We start from the raw sequence: 17,908 nt of genomic DNA, 5'->3' as shown, positions 1-17,908 counted from the left end.
GCTATCTATTCTCACGTGGCCAACCTATAACAACGACTGGAGAAGCAGATGATATGAAGATAGCCTGCTGAGCATCCGCAGCTTTTAATGTTAAGTGAGGCTGCAGATCCAAACTAGGGGAAACACAGAAGAGATACCTATGAAGACTAATTAATCAAGTTTCTTCACATTTGATATTTAACATTAAAACTCTGTGGACTCTCAGCAAGCTGTCTTGATATCATCTACTTCTCCAGTTTCTTCCTAGGAAAGAGTCTATCATCCCTCAGACAACTATGTGTATGAGGATAACCATCTAAGCAGATTCTACTCCAAATATAATGTCACAATCAGCTATATAAACTGTGCTTAGAACTCCTTTTTTAGAGAAGGAAGGCATCTGAAGTACAAGAATTGTCAAGCCCATGCTGTGGATGATATGATCATCAAGTCTGTGGTCTACGCAATACCCTCTACTAACAAGATCCATACAAAAGCATTCAGGAATTCACTGCTGAAAACGTAAGGAATACAAATTATGTGAAAAAGCAGGAGGTAAAGAGAGGAAAACATTCTGATGGCAAATATTTCTGGGCCTAAATGCAAAATCGAGGTAGGTAAATATACTGGGACTCCAGAAGAATTTAGGGATGTGCGTCCAAGAGATTGCTCCACAAAATTTCTGCCTATCCACTTGATTTCTTGACAGGCCACATCCGCCTAAGGTTTTTGTCAAAACAAGGTAGCTGCCTGAAGGCCTACAGCTGTGCAAGCCCAGCTGAGCCACATATTGGAACCACAACAGGGTCACACATCTAAGCTCTCTTGGGATTTATAGGCAAGGCCTGCAAGCAGCCAAGTCCCTCAAGATGCCTAATACACTAAACACACCATCTAGCAACACACCAACAGTAAGATACTCAATAACAAACACAACAGATATCACTTCCACCCAAAGCCATGGGACTAAAAGTTAAGTAGTGGCAATGCTGGTTCTTGCATTTAACACAGCAGTACAGCGATTACAGCACTGATCAAGAAGGTGAAAGACCTGCACCACACAACTTCTTTAGTTATAGGAGTTTCACATCTGCTTTTCCCAGAAGACTGCCCTAACCACTAAGCTACAAGCGACACCGCGAAAATACTCTTCAATCTCCCTGTTGAAGATGAGCCACTGTGAAGGCAAATACAAATACATGAAGGCAAATTCACAAATTTTTAGGAAACAACAACGGAAAAAGATCAGGTGTACGAGTTGAATAAAGATACTAGAGACTGAAACCCAAGGATTTCTCAGGACTGCTTATTCACTTAAGATAAAAAAAGTCACTGCAAAAATGCACTATCAATATCCCATGCAGTGAATGGTCACCAGAATACTCTCCCAGTCCAGGTGACCACAATATTTTAAGAAAAGTCAGCTGTTGCTCCATGATGACACAGTGGCTTCCATTTTTCTCCCATTCTTTTAGAATTTAAGTGTTTTGATTAGTGAGAGGGTCTGACTCTCAAGAGGAGAGATTCTACATACATAAGGAGATAGTTCAAGTGGTTTGCTGCAACAGGACTACACACCTCAGAGCAAAGCAGATTCCTAAAGAACTGACACAGAAAAGAAACACTAAGCTATTTTGCAAGACCCATTTCTCATTTATTTCTCAATGACATTAAAGAAAAGAGAAGGCTGACACTGGGGGGGGGGGGGGGGGGGAGGGCAGGAATTGCACCTCCTCCAATGCATTGCATGTTCAGAAGATCAATGCCAGGATTCCCTGCTTTGGACAGCATCCTGCACTCTTGGTACAAAACCAAACCAATCTCTCCTACCCCCAAAACCCCCACTGAGGAGTTTATCTGTTAAAGAACCCAAGCAGATTGAACAGATTTAAGTGGTACTGCATTGACCCCCCTCCACACCTCCCCAAACATAACACCACACCCAAACGGACAAAAGCAATAGGAGAATTAATTCCAAATTACTGCTTGGATTTTGGTTGTGGACCGCAGCCTTAGCCCAGCAGAAGGTGACTCATGCTTCTCTCTTCCAGGCATTGTAGGGAGTAACCTGCATGTCAGCTACCAAGAATCTAACCGCTTCTGAGACTAGCAGAGCAGATGCCGCCTTTAAGCAGTGAGATGGAGAGCCTGAATTTGATCAGAGGCTGAGAAGCACCCAGACTAGTTAGATTATTTTTTTTTCGGGGGGCAAGGGGAGTGGGATGGGGGGTATGAAAGGCATCTGATAAAATGCTCCAGAAGAAATAGTTCAAGGTGATCATCTTCTGCCCTCTAAATTATTTTCAAAAAGAAATGTAATTCCTAAAGTCAAAAAAACCCTGAACCACAAAACCACAAAAAAAACACCGTTTGACTGGTTTTCAGCAGAATTATTACAGCAGAAGAGGGGCAAACTTTGAACCTGGAGGTAGAAGATTACTACTAGGAAAACTCTTTACAACATCAAGTCCTTTTGGCAGTAGAAAGTAATCCACAGACTGAAAACATACCTTCTTAAAAAGTGTACAAATAGCAGTATATAAACAAGAACTGCTGTCATGTAGTTCAAAAAATACACACGTCCAGGATTTTGCATCATGGCCAAGTGCAATTAAATACAGAGGTGGGTGGGTGGAAAAAAAACCACAAAACCCAAACAAAAAACCCACCCTGATTTTTTTCCCCACTCATTTATAACTTTTGGGGAAAATGGTATAAAACCCAAACATTTGATATTCATTGTTTTGTTCTGACAAAAGCAACAATCTTCTAAAATTTAAAAATGAAATTGAAAACATGGTAAGGAAATTTCAAAAGAAAAGCAGTTCTTGAGGGAAGACTTAATTTATGCATTTCTAGATAGGTCTTATAAAGTCCATGGCTTTTTCAAAAGCAAAAAGCATTCCCATTATTTGCACATTTATAAAACATTTCAAGTAAGATTTTGTACAGCAGTTAAAAAGATGTTATAGCAATGTGGGAAACTGCAACTAGATCTAATCAGATAAAGTAGGTTGATCAGTCCTGATTTATCCTCTACACTGTAAAATATATTAGGAGTAAGAGGGCAAACAGTACAAACATTCTCTTACCAAAACTTGCTCATCACAGCAAGCACACATATAGCCCAGAAGCAATCTATGTGGCTATTTCTTGAAAGCATCTTTTCTTGCAATTAATCAGAAATCCAGGACCAAAGCTCTTCTTCACAACATTCAGAGCACTTCAAGTTCAGCGCCCTGATCCAATTCATTTCCAGTTCAAATTAAATTGTAGTTCAGTTGATACTCACATGGGAATCTCAAACACTATTAATCTTTTAGTTAAGGTGGCTACCTGTTAACCAGAACAATAACAGGAAGTCACTAAACCATTCTATAAAATAAGAGTTATATTTTATTTTACCGCAGACCACTACCCTAAGCTATTACATTCTAATATTTTAAAATGCTTTAATGTCTGCCTCATTACCCTGACTTTTTGCAGAAGATAATAACAGTATTTTAAAAGACGTTAAAGCTCTATCTACATGACGAAAGCAATGTTTCAAAACAAGCTAATCACTCTAAAAACACTTACTCTTTTTTTTTTTTTATTCTTCACCTGGTCTTTCACCTAGTCTAGGCCTAATCAAGACAAGAATTAAAACATTGTCACCAGTGCATTTTTAAAGAATACAGCACCAACTAACTGCGCTAGCCGCATGACAGTGATGTTGAGAAAGGATAACGTGCTCATATCACACCTTTAATTCTCTTGTCTAGACTAGGATTTAAGACAACACAGCTGCTAAAATGCAACCCATTGACAAAGAAAGTGTTCGAGTTGCACTCATCATTGTAAACTGTACCTAGAGTATACTGTTTGCCTTAGAGCAGCAAAAACTAAATACTAGCCCTGTACTGGAAACCTCCGGAAGAAAAAACCCAAAAAACAGACCAGCAGGAACCTAATGAATAAGAGAATATGAAGAAGCAGATAGCTATATTTCTTATTACCTTAACAATCACATAAATCTTTGTACAAGTCACTACGTGCCAGGATAATTTAGCACGGCAGTCCCAATTGCTTCCCTATTCTCTCTCAAAATGTTATCATCACATACCACCTACACAATTTACAAGGAGAGAAAAAAAGGGAGAGAGGAAAAAAAAAAAAAAAGAGATGTTTGAGCAACACTGCAATATTTCAGAAATTCAATAACCAGTAAACCTAGGTTTGTTCCTAGGTGCAAAAAATACAAACCTGACACTGAATTATTAAGGGAAAAACTAGAAAAGGAATGGATTTAATGATTTTTGGGAAAGCCACCCACTCAGACATTTCAAATTTTATTCACCTAAAAAATTTCAATCACCAAAGAATGTCTATATTTGAAATTTCAGTCCAAAAAGTATGCCTGCTAACATAAGAGTTTAACTAAAAATACTGCTACCCAGAATGTTTTATGTATGACCAAACAACAAAATTTGTTTCTATCCACATACTATCCAACTGAAGCGTAGAGAATCGTGGTTATTTTCAAAGAAAAAGATGCAAGTTACTGCCAACTGTGTTGGCTATGAAAAACAGTATTTAAAGAATTATTGTCCTCTAGGCAAAACAGAAATTCAAAGGCAAAACAGAAATTCTAATGAGCAATGATTTTTTTTTTGATAAAATTTTCCAAATATTCATTGCAAAAATCTGTGTCAAAACAGCTTAATGAATAGCAAGATAGAAAACATTCAACCCCAAGCAGTAATGCTATATTATTGTACTAAACTATGAAAGCCATTAAGTCACTGTTCTATTTGGTCTTTAACACATTAAATAGCATTTTTACAACACAGACACGATCAAGCAACACTGCACAACTGAAAACAAATTTAAGAAGTCTTGCCACATACTATTCTACTATTTGACAATTGTAGCTATCCATATTTATTCACACACCTCTACAACAACATGAGCTACTAGCAGCAATTAAGACCTGAAAAGACAAGATGATGCTAAGTGATACAGGCATCATAAAAAAGATACGCTATACTCTAAACTAGCACACTAAACTAAACATGCATGCAAATGGAGCTTGCCTACCTGTTGGGTTTTTTTTTTTTTGCAATAAAAGTCCAAAGAACACCTAAAAAGCAGGAGGGGATAAAAAGATTTATTTTCAGCACCCACATAAGGAAGCTATCATGTCACTTTACCTTACAAAGAAAACTAAATAAATCTTGGAAATACCTATACAATTAGCTGGGGCAGGGGGGAGAAGCAGCCAAAAAAAAACATTACAAGACTCTGGTTATAATCATTGTCTCAAATTTTCATGGTTTGCACAGAAAGTAACTCAAAGTAGCATGAATGTTTCAGATTATCAAGAAAGAGAACTCTGCAAATATGGAATTTAATTCAAAAGCTTCTACAGGAAAATATTAAAGGTAATATGTTCTGAAGATGCATGAGCACCTTGAAATATCTGAGTTTAAGACTAAGCCAAGCAACTTTAAAATAATGTTCTGTAGCTTAAAATTGCACACTGTCAGACACATTTTTTAGAGTTTTGTCTATGTATGAATTACCCATTTAAATCAAGAAACCTATAATTTTATCTGACAGAATTAGTTCATTAATTTCAAATTAAAAAGAGGTAATTCATTAAAAAAAAAAATCTAAACTCTACAGAGCCAGAAAGAAGTGTTGCAAATTTATTTTAAAAGCATGACAGCACAAAGAGAAACGAAAAATCTGAGTTTGAAACTAAATAAATTTTACAGTAATGTCCTGTATCCTGCAAACTTGTATTCTTTCTATTATAGACACTTTCTAGGGGACAGTCTACGTATCACTTCCCCAGTAAGACACAGGAGATGGCCATACAGCTGAAGGTTCTGATGTTATATACAGGGTCAATTTGATACAACTGACTACTTGTGTTTACTACTTCTTTATATCTCCACAGATGTTTAAAATATTTGCATTTTCTTCTTGTAAATCGATAAGGTTCTCACCTGAGAAACAGCTATCCATACATGTCCCTTTAAAAAAAAAAAAAAAAAAAAAAAAAGAGGCACCAGAATAGTTCTTCTGTTGTACTTAAATATTTTAACACAATGGCCGATGTCTGCACCATGTCAGAATTCCGTTCAGGTTTCTACATTTTCTCAGAAATACGTACAAGCGTTTGACAGGATTTAAAAATCCATTAATCTGTTCTTGCAATAAGTGCTAAGTTTCATCTGATGGGTGCACAAGAGTGGCTGGCAGCTTGGCCAGGCATCCTGTGGAGGATGGGGGCCATGCTTAATACCTGCCCTGCCTTTTTCACTTAAAGATGAGTACTCTAATCAATCCACTACATTGAGATTATTGCAAGGAGGGGAAGAAAAAAAAACAAAACAAAAAACAAACAAACAAAAAAAAAACCCCAAACCACCAAAAACCAAAAAAACCCACACACAAAACAAAACAAACCTCTTGCTAAAAAAGATTTCAGGATTTCATTCTGTTCTTATTTCTAACATCTCTACATGGCTAGCACCTGTGAAAGTCCCTAGACATTTATCAACCTTTTGCGTACAGTACTTCAGAAGGAATAGTATTTTCCAAGTTTCACTTCTGAACACTTAGGTATTTCTTCCTGGAAGGCTGGAGCCACTTTTGTGGTTGAATGTGTCATAGCAGTGTTTATGAAGAGTTCTCTAAATAGTTCTCAGAATTAGAAAAATATTTTCTTAAAATAAAATAAAGATGAGAAATACATAGAGTTTCAGAAAACTGGTAAATTCAACCTTGCTTAAAGAGTACTTACTACAGTGAAGAGCTAAAGAACAAACTAAACTATTTCATCTCCTCAAAACTATATATTTACTGACAGTCATCTCTATGATCATATTATCTAGTTTTAATGAGGATCTGGACCCCAATGTGCTAAATGGTCTTTGAGTAAAAACAGTACTTAGTTTTCATAGTACTTGGAAAGCAACATTTTCAAACTAGACATTTGAGCAATTTGTAATTTCAAGTATAGTTTTTCAGACTTAATTACCATTAAGTCACTAAATACATCAATTATCATTGATTCGAGTTGCTGATTTCACAATTAATAAATTTCAATAATTGCATCTCTTGTATGTTTTAATTTACCACACAGAACCCCTAGACTGGGAGGCAGACTTTCATCTTGATGATAAACACCACCACAAAGAACACTGTCAACCTGGAGACTCATTTCTGTGATATTTCATAGCAATACACCTATATCATTTAGTCTGCATTTTCAGCCAATCTACATTAATACGTTTTCTGGTCTTTGCTTCCTAGGGAAAAAGCAATAGATGAATGAAAAGGGTTTTTTTCCACTATTTGAGATAAAGCATTTCTCAAAAATGCTATTTTAAGTAGAATCTGTTAGATTCTCCAAAACATGAACACAACAGTCCTATCTTTAAAACACTGGTCAGACATCTAGAGAAACTATTGCCAAGTGAAAAACTCTGAATTAACTTTGTGAGTTCTTTTCTATTTCTGTGCTTTAGTTTTCTGCTTGAATAGAAATACTAATACTTTTCTATGTCATGGGGTTCTACTAAGGATATATATATTAAAGTCTATAGGACAGATTGAGAGATTACATTATTGAAGGCTACATAAGCACCTAGAATACATACGAGCTTTAAACATACCTTCATGGGAGAAAAACATTGGGAAAGTCATATCCAAAATTAAAATTCAGTATATGGTAAATATCAGCAGATTCTCTTCAGAGAGCTTTCTAATCACACAAAAGACAAACACAAAAGTGTTAGAAATTACCTAACTCCTCTTTCCACAAAAAAAAAAAAAAATACACTGCTTAATCTGCATACTCACTACTTATTTCTAAACCTCGATACCTAACTGGGGTGTACCACTTCCAATCCGTTTCATTTGACAGCTTCTGTTCTTACTTCACTGCAAGCCTTCGCTGGCATGGGCCCGCTCATCCAGTTTTGCCTTGCTCTCACAAAGAAAAGGTTTCTCCAGAAAACAGCTCGTTCTAAAACTACAGTGAGTTCTGTCTGCAATGTAAACAACCGACAGTTCTTTGCTGCCAAGCTTGTAAATCCATTTTGGAGGGAAAGAAGGTCTCAGAGTTGCAGCACCTACAAATGCACAGGTAACATATTTTGTTTAATATCTCACCAGGAGGCAGTAAAGCAGCAGTTGATTCCCTTTATCCTTCTTGTATACAGAAAGCAAGGAGCATCCTTCAAAGCTATCACATGAAAAATGTTATCCTTATGTACACTCCATCTTCCCAACACTACAAACCCTAAGCCTTGTTTCTTCTGATTCTTGCAAACGCTTAACGGGCACATTTGGCACAAGGGGGATCCAGAAACTGGTACTGGGTGCCCGAAACACTAAAATCATGGGGTTGGAACAATGCATTTCAGATAAGTCGTCAATTGTACCATGAATAGGAGCTCCCAGAGTGTCTACTTAGCTATCATCACTAGCGAGAACAGCTTCAAACAAGCACGGAGGCACTCTCAAGTTCTTAAACCCAGAGACAAGCCTTATACCTTTGGCCTCATTCTGCACAACCCACCACCCTACATTAGGACACAACCCCGCTGTCCTCCTGCCTTCTGATTACACTCCTTATCCAGCAAAACAAGGCATCCACAGCTTCACTCTCCTAGGGCACATCCCCTTTCATCAGTATCCTGCCCCCCACGTACTGATACTAAAGCACACATTCCAGATAAACAGGGCTAGTTGCAGGCGCTGCAAGAACAGCTGACTGCAGAAGCGATTGCTTTGTACAACACGAGCTACAGCCAAGCCACTCCTTGGGTAGAAACTATCGTTAGACGCAGCATCTGGAGGAAGAAGAACAGCAGCTGGGATTTCATATGACCGAGATCCTTCATCCAACGCTGGCAGCATGCTGCGCAGTGGGGAAACTGGCCCAGAGCAGAGCGAGCACTGCTGAAACCTTTTCCTTCTCCTCACCTTATGTCTAGGCAGAACTGCTGGGGGTGCACCCATCCACTCGGAACTGACAGGGCTCCCCCACTGAAGGTAAAGCACCTTGACTCATTCTTAGAAAGATCTAGACAAAAATGTTTTCTTTACTTCAAAAAGAAGAATATGGTTTACATTTAAACCATTTCCCAGGAAAGAAAAAGCTATGGAGGCATCCTCTACTCTTGTTAAAGCTGTGCACCATGCCTGAAAGGGATGCTAGGCTCCCACACTACACAAGGAAGCTTGACTTCATAGTTTTGCCATTAGGAGACTTCTCTGCAAACTGGGAGACCTGGATTTCGGTCCTGTTTCTAAGTCTATTTACGCATTTGTTAATATTAAATAGCCATTTAATGAGAACAGAAACTATACTGGCAAGAGCGATCTCAACCTCTTCTAACCACTAGCTTCAGAGTTAAGTAAAGGTCCACTTGTTTCCTCTCTTTCATTCATGAGCATGTCATTCATTCCTATAAAGTAACTCAGCTGCATCAGGTGGAGCGAAGGGCTCCTTCAGCTTAGTTTGGCCTGGCGTGTGGTGGTTAGACCAGGGAAGCAGAAGGCTCAAGCGTGCATCTCTTAACCTGAAGAGGGAATTTCACCTGGCTTTTCTACTTCTTGGGAGAGTAATTTTAATTACTCTCTAATTATATAATAACACAGGGATTCTTTCATCCAAAAAAAAAAAAAAGCAAAAAAGCAAGGACAACATGTAAAATGCAGAGATACCTACTGGTTAGAGACCTGGCCAATCGATTTTCAGGTACAATGAAAGTTCAGAGATTTTTAGGTCGTGGTTTTGTATCAATACCAGCACGTAATTGTCATTTTCAGGTACCTCTCATCCAAAATCCCTAAGTAAACAGGACTATGATTATTTGTCTCTTAAGAGGGATTAAATGCATTTATGCCACTGTAAATTATAACTTAGAAGTCCTTGTACAGATACATATTATATCTGTAAATATGCATTCTTCCAGTTTAACTGGTAAAAAGGATGCAAGCTTAAGTCAACAGCACATTAGGTCGTGCACTGCCTGCGAACTTAAGTCAAGTTCCAAAACATAACAACAACAAAACCCACAAATATAAGATGAAGTAAGTTGACCAGAAAAGATCTGGTACACTTGCTGAAACTACATCTTTTTAATATTGCAAGTCAACAGCATATCCCTTTCAACTACAACTCAATTAAAATTTTCAGGACCTGCTAAAATTTTCAGGATTTCAGCTGCTTTTAGATTACTTCACATAAGTGAGATTTAGGATTAAAACACTGCTCATATGTCTTTCACAAAGTACTTAACCTAAAGTTGAAGTCTTGCAGTAAAAGAGATGGCAGAAGAAGGGTAAGAGCAGCATTTAGACTGACTGAGCAGTGCTGAGTCAATGTAACTATGGAAGTACAAGTTGTTTCCTATTCTGCTTCACCTACCTACAGCTTGTCAGCTGGGGTTTGAATGCAGACACTCCATTGCAAAGCACAATGCAAGCTGCAAAAGCCACAGCTAGGCATTCAGAGACTAAATGAATTTATATCACTGATTAAACACAGGAAAACCAAAAGCATTTATTAATTAATAAACTCTAACTACCTAAAGAAAAACTGTTCTTCTATAAGGTATGTGTGAACGATAAGGATCGCAGGGATATGGAAAATGCATTTTTCCATAATCGATTAAAAATAACTTCATTACATTGGTCTTTAGAAATCCCCAGTGAAAAAGTTAGGACACACATTAAGAAATGCCTACTACGAGAAAGTTGCAAGTCTCCAAAAATATCGGCGCTTTGTCTCCTCCCTCCCCTTTCCCCTACTCACCCTCCTCCCCAATTTCAAAACACATCTTTCCCCAGGCCTTGGTGTGGAATGGTAGTTTCTGTGAACAGACCATACCCGACCGTATGATTAGCCATTATCACCTTTTATGCTGCACTCTACGTTAAGATGCAAATCCAACGGCTGTGGTCCAACCAAGTTATTTACAAGGGTTTCCCTTTCAGATGTCCGAGCCAAAGCTACAACCAGTCCCGCGACATAATTACAACCTCTCTCCACGGGCAGTAACAGATCTCGGTCTGCGATGATCTGGCCAGCGGCATTTTCTCGTCCACGCTATGGTTCAGACGGTTGCTACGATTTCAGATGGTGCATCTACCCTTATTTTAGCGCGACTGGCTGCATTTCAGCTGCTGACATCTAACTGATTGACGCATATCCAAACAACGTAGCGGTTATAAAAACAAACTGGCAGTACGCACCCGGGTCTCACCACTGTGGATTCACTCGCAACAGAGTGGCTGGCAACGCGACTGTGGGAAATTTAAGAGAAGCCCCGGCATACGCAGGGCCTAACGCTCCCAGCCCTCGTCTCTTTCCCAAGGAAGAGGCTTTGCGTTCCGCACTTCTCAGAGGAGCGGGACCTTCGCGGAAACACCTGTGCAGGTACCCGAAAAGGCAGATCTGTATCTGCCTTTGAAGACGGGTGTGCTGCACGAAAGCACCCAGGCGCTTGCCTTGCCAATCAGCCGCGGCGCGTCCGCTACGAAAGCGCACCGGGGGGCTGCCCCACGCCTTATTCGGGGGGCTGCTTCTCGTCCCCCGCTCGCAGCCGGGGCAGCGGCTGCCGCTGCCCGCCCGCCGCGCTTCACGCAGGAGCGCCCCAAACTGACCGCGCCGTACCCGCAAACCGGGGGCGGAGGGCGGGCGGGCAGCGAAAACCGCCGGAGCCCCCTGCCCCCGCCCCGCCACCCCTGCGGCTGCCGGCCGCCACCCGCCCACGGGGAGCCCGCGGCTGCGGGCGAGGCAGCGGCGCAGGGGGGGCGGGGGGATGCTGCCAGCCGGGAAGGCGGGAGGGAGGCGGGCGAGGAAGCCGCGGGGCAGGCACCTGAGCGGGCAGCGGGCAGGGCGTGGGCAGCCCCCGGGCCGGAGATCCGGGCACTGCGGGGCGGCCCGGTGCGGGGGAGGGGGGGACGGACGGAGCCGGGGAAGGCGGGGGGGGGGGGGGGCAGGGGCGGCTGGCAGGCCCCGGCGGGCCGGGCCGCAGGTGGGCGTCGGGCGCGGCCGTCGGCGGAGCGGCCGCCGGGCAAGTCACCTCTTGACGCGGATGATCTGGTCGCGCATGGGTCGGATGTCCTGGAAGCTCTGCTGGTTAACCAGGCTGTAGACCAGGATGAAGCCCTGCCCGTTCTTGATGTAGAGGTCCCGCATGGAGGCGAACTGCTCGGTGCCCGCCGTGTCCAGGATCTCCAGGACGGAGGGGGAGGCGTCCACCTCGATCTCCTTGCGGTAGAAGTCCTCGATGGTGGGGTCGTACTTCTCGATGAAGGTGCCGGTCACGAACTGCACCGTGAGCGCCGACTTCCCCACCCCGCCCGAGCCCAGCACCACCACCTTGTACTCGCGCATCCTCCCGCCGCCGCCAGCGCGGACGGACCGACCGCCCGCCCAGCCGGACCGCCCGACCCGCACCTGCCGACGGCCCCTCCTCACCCCCCCGCCATGGGCCGCCCCGCCCCGCCCCGCCCCGCCCCGCCCTGCCCGCCGCCGCCGCCGCCGCCCCCGCTCCGCTCCGCGCCCGCCCGCCCGGCCGATGCTCCCGGCCGCGGCGGCGGGGCCGCGCTCACGGGCTGCGGCGCGGCTGAGGTGGGGCGCCGGCCCCGCCCCCTCCTTCCCCTGTCGCCACGGCAACAGCCAACCGGCCGGCGCGCGGAGGGGGCGCCGGGGAGGAAGAAAGAGCGGGGAGGAGGGCGGGCGGCGCCGCGTCACGTGGCACCTCCCCGCGCCCGTCCTGTGTGTCGTGCCCCCCCCCCCCCCCGCGCCGGAGGGCGCCGGCCAATCGACGGGCGCGGGAGCCGCACGTGACGCCGGCGGCAGCAGCGACTCGGCGCCGCGGCCGCCCGTCCCCGCCCTCCCCGTCCCTCGCCTGGCGCTGTCGCCGTGGCGACAGCGGCCCGCCCCCGCCCCCAGCCCGCTCTTCGGGCCAGCGCCGCGACACGCGCTTCCCGGAGGGCCAACCAGCGGCCGCGCAGCGGTCACGCGCCGGGCGGGATGAGCCAATGGGAGCGCGGGCTAGGGGGCGAGCGGGGTTGGGCGGGCGCTCGGCGGCCCCGCGGCCGGAAGTGCCTGTCAGGGGCCGGCGGCGGCGGCGGGGCCGGGGCTCGGTGGCGGGGCAACTGCGGGGGGGTCGCCCTGTAGACCGAGAGGGAGCTGGCGTCGCACTGGGGGGGGTGGGGTGGTGGTGCAGGTGCGGCGCGGTTAGGTGAAACGGCGGCGGCCCCTGCGCTGCCCCCTGTCCCGGTAGGTGGGTGGGAGGGGGGGAGAAGCCTTTCCCAGCCGCCCGAGGGGAAATCCCTGTGCCGGCTCCCCCTGTTCCGCTTCCCGGTGTGCTGGGGGAGGGGGCCTCTGGGGTGGTAAGTTCTTGCCGTTTTAAACCTGGCAGTTCTCCGGAGGCAGAAGGTGTCTGCGGCCGGGCCGCGGCGCCGTGTGCGGAGGGCCCGAGGCCACCCTGTTAATCCCACTCGTGTGGATAAAAGTAAATGGGATTCATAAAATCTAACGCACCGATCCTGTGAGCGTTCCCTTCGAATGCACTGCGATCGTCATGCAGGCATGCACTTGCAAGGGACGCCCTTATGTGTTTGTTGCTAATGAGTGCCAGCCTCCTTATTCTGATAGAGATTGAGGGCCAGGAAAAATGGTGGTGCAGTTTGAGAAAAATACTCCATATAAATAGTAACAAAAATGAAGATGATTAATGAGAAGATGTAAACAGTTTCTCATGGGAACCAGTATCACTCTGGAAAGATGCTCGCATCTGGAAAGACGCTCGTCTTTCTGCTGTGAGACAGACTCCTTAACCCTTCATTTTTTTCTTCAGACATTGCTGTTTGCAATGATTTGATATAAGGAGAAAAGACTTTATTTCTGTTAGAGGCATAAGGTTCAGCCAGAGCCATTAGTCTGCTGTTTAGATACTTTCCGAAAGCTGTCAGAAAAGGAGCTCACTCCTGGGGCTACATTTTTTATTGTGCTGTTCTTCCTTCCGCATTGTCACGTCTTCATCTTAAGTAAGGCCTAAGGTGTCAGCCTGCTTTCTAGGCAAGTTTGGTTCTGCTTCCTTGTTGACCTGTTGTCATGTTTCTGAACCCAACTGGGAGTTTTTGAGTGGCAGATATGTTTCTGGCTTTTTGGAGCCCATGTGTCCTCTGTCTGAGTCTTTTGGTTAAATACTTGCCCCATGCAGTGCTTTAAGCTTTCTAGTGTTTTGCTTGGGCCTTCTGCTGTTACAGTTCGGCTGTTCCTCTGTGTGTTGTTTGTTGGTTTGTGGTTTTTTTTTTTTTTTTTTTTTCTTCGAACTGCAGAGCTTCAAAACAAATTTATCTTAGAAGGATGCCTATAGCTTTGGTCTGTCTAGAAGAAAGAAGATTACTCGCTGGCTTCTCGCAATGCCCGTGTAGTCAAAAACCACCAAAGCAAAACCCAAACCCCACATATTTGTGTGATGTAAATACATTCAATACCAAAGAGATACATGGAATTTTTTACAGGACTGTCAGAATCCATTTGTAAATGTTGCAGAGCCTGGTCAGTCTAGTCAGAAATGAGTAATAATTTCAAAGAATAATGTCGTTTCTGTTGGTGACTTGAGATCTTCGAGTAATAGAAAGGAGCCTGCAAGAACATGTAATAGCACAAAATGCAAGATACTACATGTATGGATTAATAAGTATTTGTAGTATAAATCTGGGAACCCTCCAGCAGAGTAATGGGAAAATACCTGGTTTTATTAGTCAGCGATGAAAGGAAGCTGCCAATTTAACACGGTTGTGGAAAAGCAAATGTGAGTATGGTGTGCACACAGTCAAGCTTCTGGGTGAGTAGTGAGACATAGTCAGACTAGCGTGTCCAGTTCTGATAAACTGTTTACAGGAAAGAGGAACTTGTACAGAAGTGCACCCAGGAGGGTTACTGGAAAAGAACAAAGCTTATCGACAAGAGTACACTAGGAATATTTGCCTGATTAACCTAGGAAAAGCAAATGTGGAGGAGGGTTATGAGTAACCAATACACCAGGGTAGAGTCAAGCTCAAGCGAGTAGGCATTTAAGCTAATGAACAATATTGCTAGAAGAGCATGGATCTAAGCTGATTATAATCTAGATGGAAAGCTAAGAGCTATCTCAGAGGACTGAGGGTTTCGCCTTCTGTTAAGAACAGTGAAAGATGAACATGTCTAACAGGCTTTAAAAAGTATTGTTCTTCAGAACAGGAAGATGATGTACAATCATACAAAATAGATTTAAGTGATTTGTGTTGAAGAGAGGAGATTTGGGCCTCCCTTCTTACTCATCCCGAGACTGGAACAATCTTCTGATGTTCAGTACTCCTCAGAAAGAAGCTGTCGACTGCTGGTTCGTGATGAGGATGATGATTAGAGTGAGAAGGCAACGGTTCAGAAAGAGGTAACAGGAATGCTCCCACTGGAAAGATTCACACCAGGTGTTCAGTCTCATAGATTGCTGAGTTTGATGGGCAGCAAAGCGTTTTTTCACTTAATGATAGTGGGGTGATGTGTGCAGGGACTAAAGAACGTGCATGTTAGTAGAACAACAGTGATTTCCTGTCCTTGCTTACTGTCGTATTTTTACATTTAGGCTGGCCATGCAGTTCTGTCATCACATGGTTTGCTCCTAACCATGTCTCATTACAGTATTTTAGGAAATGTAGCCAGTGTTAAGGATTGAGATTATTTTTAGTCTTTAATATTTCTTGCTAAATTAATTCTCTTCTTAGAACTGTCCATAAAGTTGTTATCAAATTCAGGATGCAAGTAACTGGAGTGAAAGGTGGTTGACTTTTCTTACCCTATCGTTAGCATTTTCAGGTGATCACACTGTTAATTTTCCTTTCATCCCAGCTATAATATTGTCGGTTTTTTTTACTAACTGCAAAATTGTAGGTGTTTGACATCTTTGTTCATGAAAACAGCAGCTTTCTAGAGGAGAGCAGGAACCACCTGAATGCACTTGTAAAGGGAAAGGAGGTTGGACCTCCTCCGTCCTGTTTGGCAGCAGTCGGGTGGCAGCTCTGATCGCCCAAGAGCCCAACCGGTGACAGAAAGTGCTGTCTCCAGCCTGGTGGAGGGCGTGGAGTGGGATTTAACTCACTGCACTGGAAGAGCGTGTTACGGAAGCTAGGTTTCATTAACTTCACTGCTTGCAGGCCAGTTTGGGTTTGCTGGGTTTTTTTGTTTTGTTCTTATGGACATCTAAGCACTTGTTTTAGAAGGTATAGTAGGTGTGCTTTTGTTTTGTAGTGGTGAAGCCTGGAGTGAGTTCTGAGTGAGATGACTTTTGTGTCTGTGTTAAGCCTTACTGAAGTCAGGAGTGCTCTGTGCAAAGATGAGATACCATCCTGGGCTTAGCACCCTGAGCTGGTAACCTAGGGTGCACGGGGGCTAAAGCTCAGCTGATCCACCGAGCGTAATAAGTGTGACGGTGATCAGCATTGTCATGCTCTAGTCGTGGTACCTGGTTTTGGGAAGACAGTTCACAAAGCTGAGGTAAGCGCTAGGAAATTCTTGGCAAAATCGAGATTTTAGCACTTGGATTCCCAGCAGTCAAGCATGCTGAGAGGGGAGATCTTAAACCAGCTGATGGGAAATGTTGCATGGGCAGCTCTTTTCTCCTCAATTTAAATTGCTTATAGCCTTCACTTAAGCATATTTAGAGTCAGGGAGCCAAAATCTGAAAAGGTCTCTTGCACTTTCTGCAACTCCATAGGGGTGTAAGCAGACCCCGCCTGCTTGCTGTGTTAGCTCCCCGACTCTGCTCAGACCCACGCTGCCTTTCTCCCTCTTACACCAGTGCTGGGCCAGTTCAGCTCACTGAATTTGTAGAAAGCGAATCCAAACTAGAAATGCAAATTGTTTTATAATTGCTAGCTGCCAGGGACTCAACCATGAAAGAGGAACAGAGTTAACGCCGTCCTCAGCTTGAAACAATTTAAACCCCCAGCTATTGCTTCCCAAGAGACTGTTTTGTGTTGTGAAGGGAAACAAACTAGATTACATTCCAGCAGAACGAGATTCAATTAATGCATTTACCTTACAACTAGAGAGGACAACAAGTGTGAACACAATTACTGTGGCTCCACCAATAGACAGTCATTAAGTTGCCATACCTGCCACTTTCAATTGCGTGCTCCAGTCCCCAGGGTTTGGGTTTTTTTGTTTTTTTACAGTTTGAAAGAGATGGAGATGACAGCAGTAGGCATACCAAAGTCTTCTTTCAGTCATAATTTAATTTTCTAACCAGAAAGGAGCATTAAGGCTTCAGTCCCATGAGTTTATCTCAGAGGATGGCCAGTTTGGTAGCTCTGCAAATCGGGACGGCTTTCTCTTGTTATCATCTCATTAATGCTCTTTCCTGACATTGCAGATTAACCATTCAAAGGAAGAGGATCACTTGTCGAGGGGTAGGGCTGATGTTTTTTTAACTACTTTATGCAGTCAGATAGCCATCCCTGTCACGTAATAAGGTCGTCATGTTTAATTGAAGATGGTGGTTAAATTTAAAAAGAATAATTGCTCCTGGCCCCTCTTTTTATTAAGAGTGAAAATTTGATCGAACCATTCCCCAAAGCACCAAGAAATCTAACTGAAAATATTATGATTTAGCTTGTGACCTGATTTTTATTGTTTTTTAGCAGAGTTTTGGTGGATTTCTGCTGATGTATTGTGGCATTTCACAACAAAGTTTCCTTTGCTTCCCATAAAAGCAAACAGGAAACCTTGGTGGTGTTATTAATTTTAATGAAAAGCTTCCATTGCATATCTGAGTTTTGTAAGAAATACTCATCTGCCAATAAAGTTAAGTTAAATAGCTGTCGTTCAGATGTAGCTTCAAAACAGGGGAAGTCAGTTTCAGGA

General features: G+C 43.7%; 1 protein-coding gene across 1 annotated transcript in view; it reads right to left on the bottom strand.

The window, feature by feature from the left end:
* RAP2A (RAP2A, member of RAS oncogene family) overlaps positions 1-12,469 on the bottom strand; it is a 32,572-nt gene extending 20,103 nt beyond the window's left edge. The window contains exon 1 of the mRNA XM_082336862.1: positions 12,072-12,469. Within this exon, the coding sequence (XP_082192988.1) occupies positions 12,072-12,385 (314 nt within the window). The 5' untranslated portion in view covers positions 12,386-12,469. The remainder of the gene's footprint in view (positions 1-12,071) is intronic.
* Between the last annotated feature and the right edge of the window lie 5,439 nt (positions 12,470-17,908).

The sequence above is a fragment of the Platalea leucorodia genome (genome assembly GCF_965183815.1).
Source record: "Platalea leucorodia genome assembly, chromosome: 2".
Classification (NCBI taxonomy): Eukaryota; Metazoa; Chordata; class Aves; order Pelecaniformes; family Threskiornithidae; genus Platalea; species Platalea leucorodia.
The sequence above is the reverse complement of the archived record's forward strand: the minus strand, read 5'-3'. Positions and strand labels throughout refer to the sequence as shown.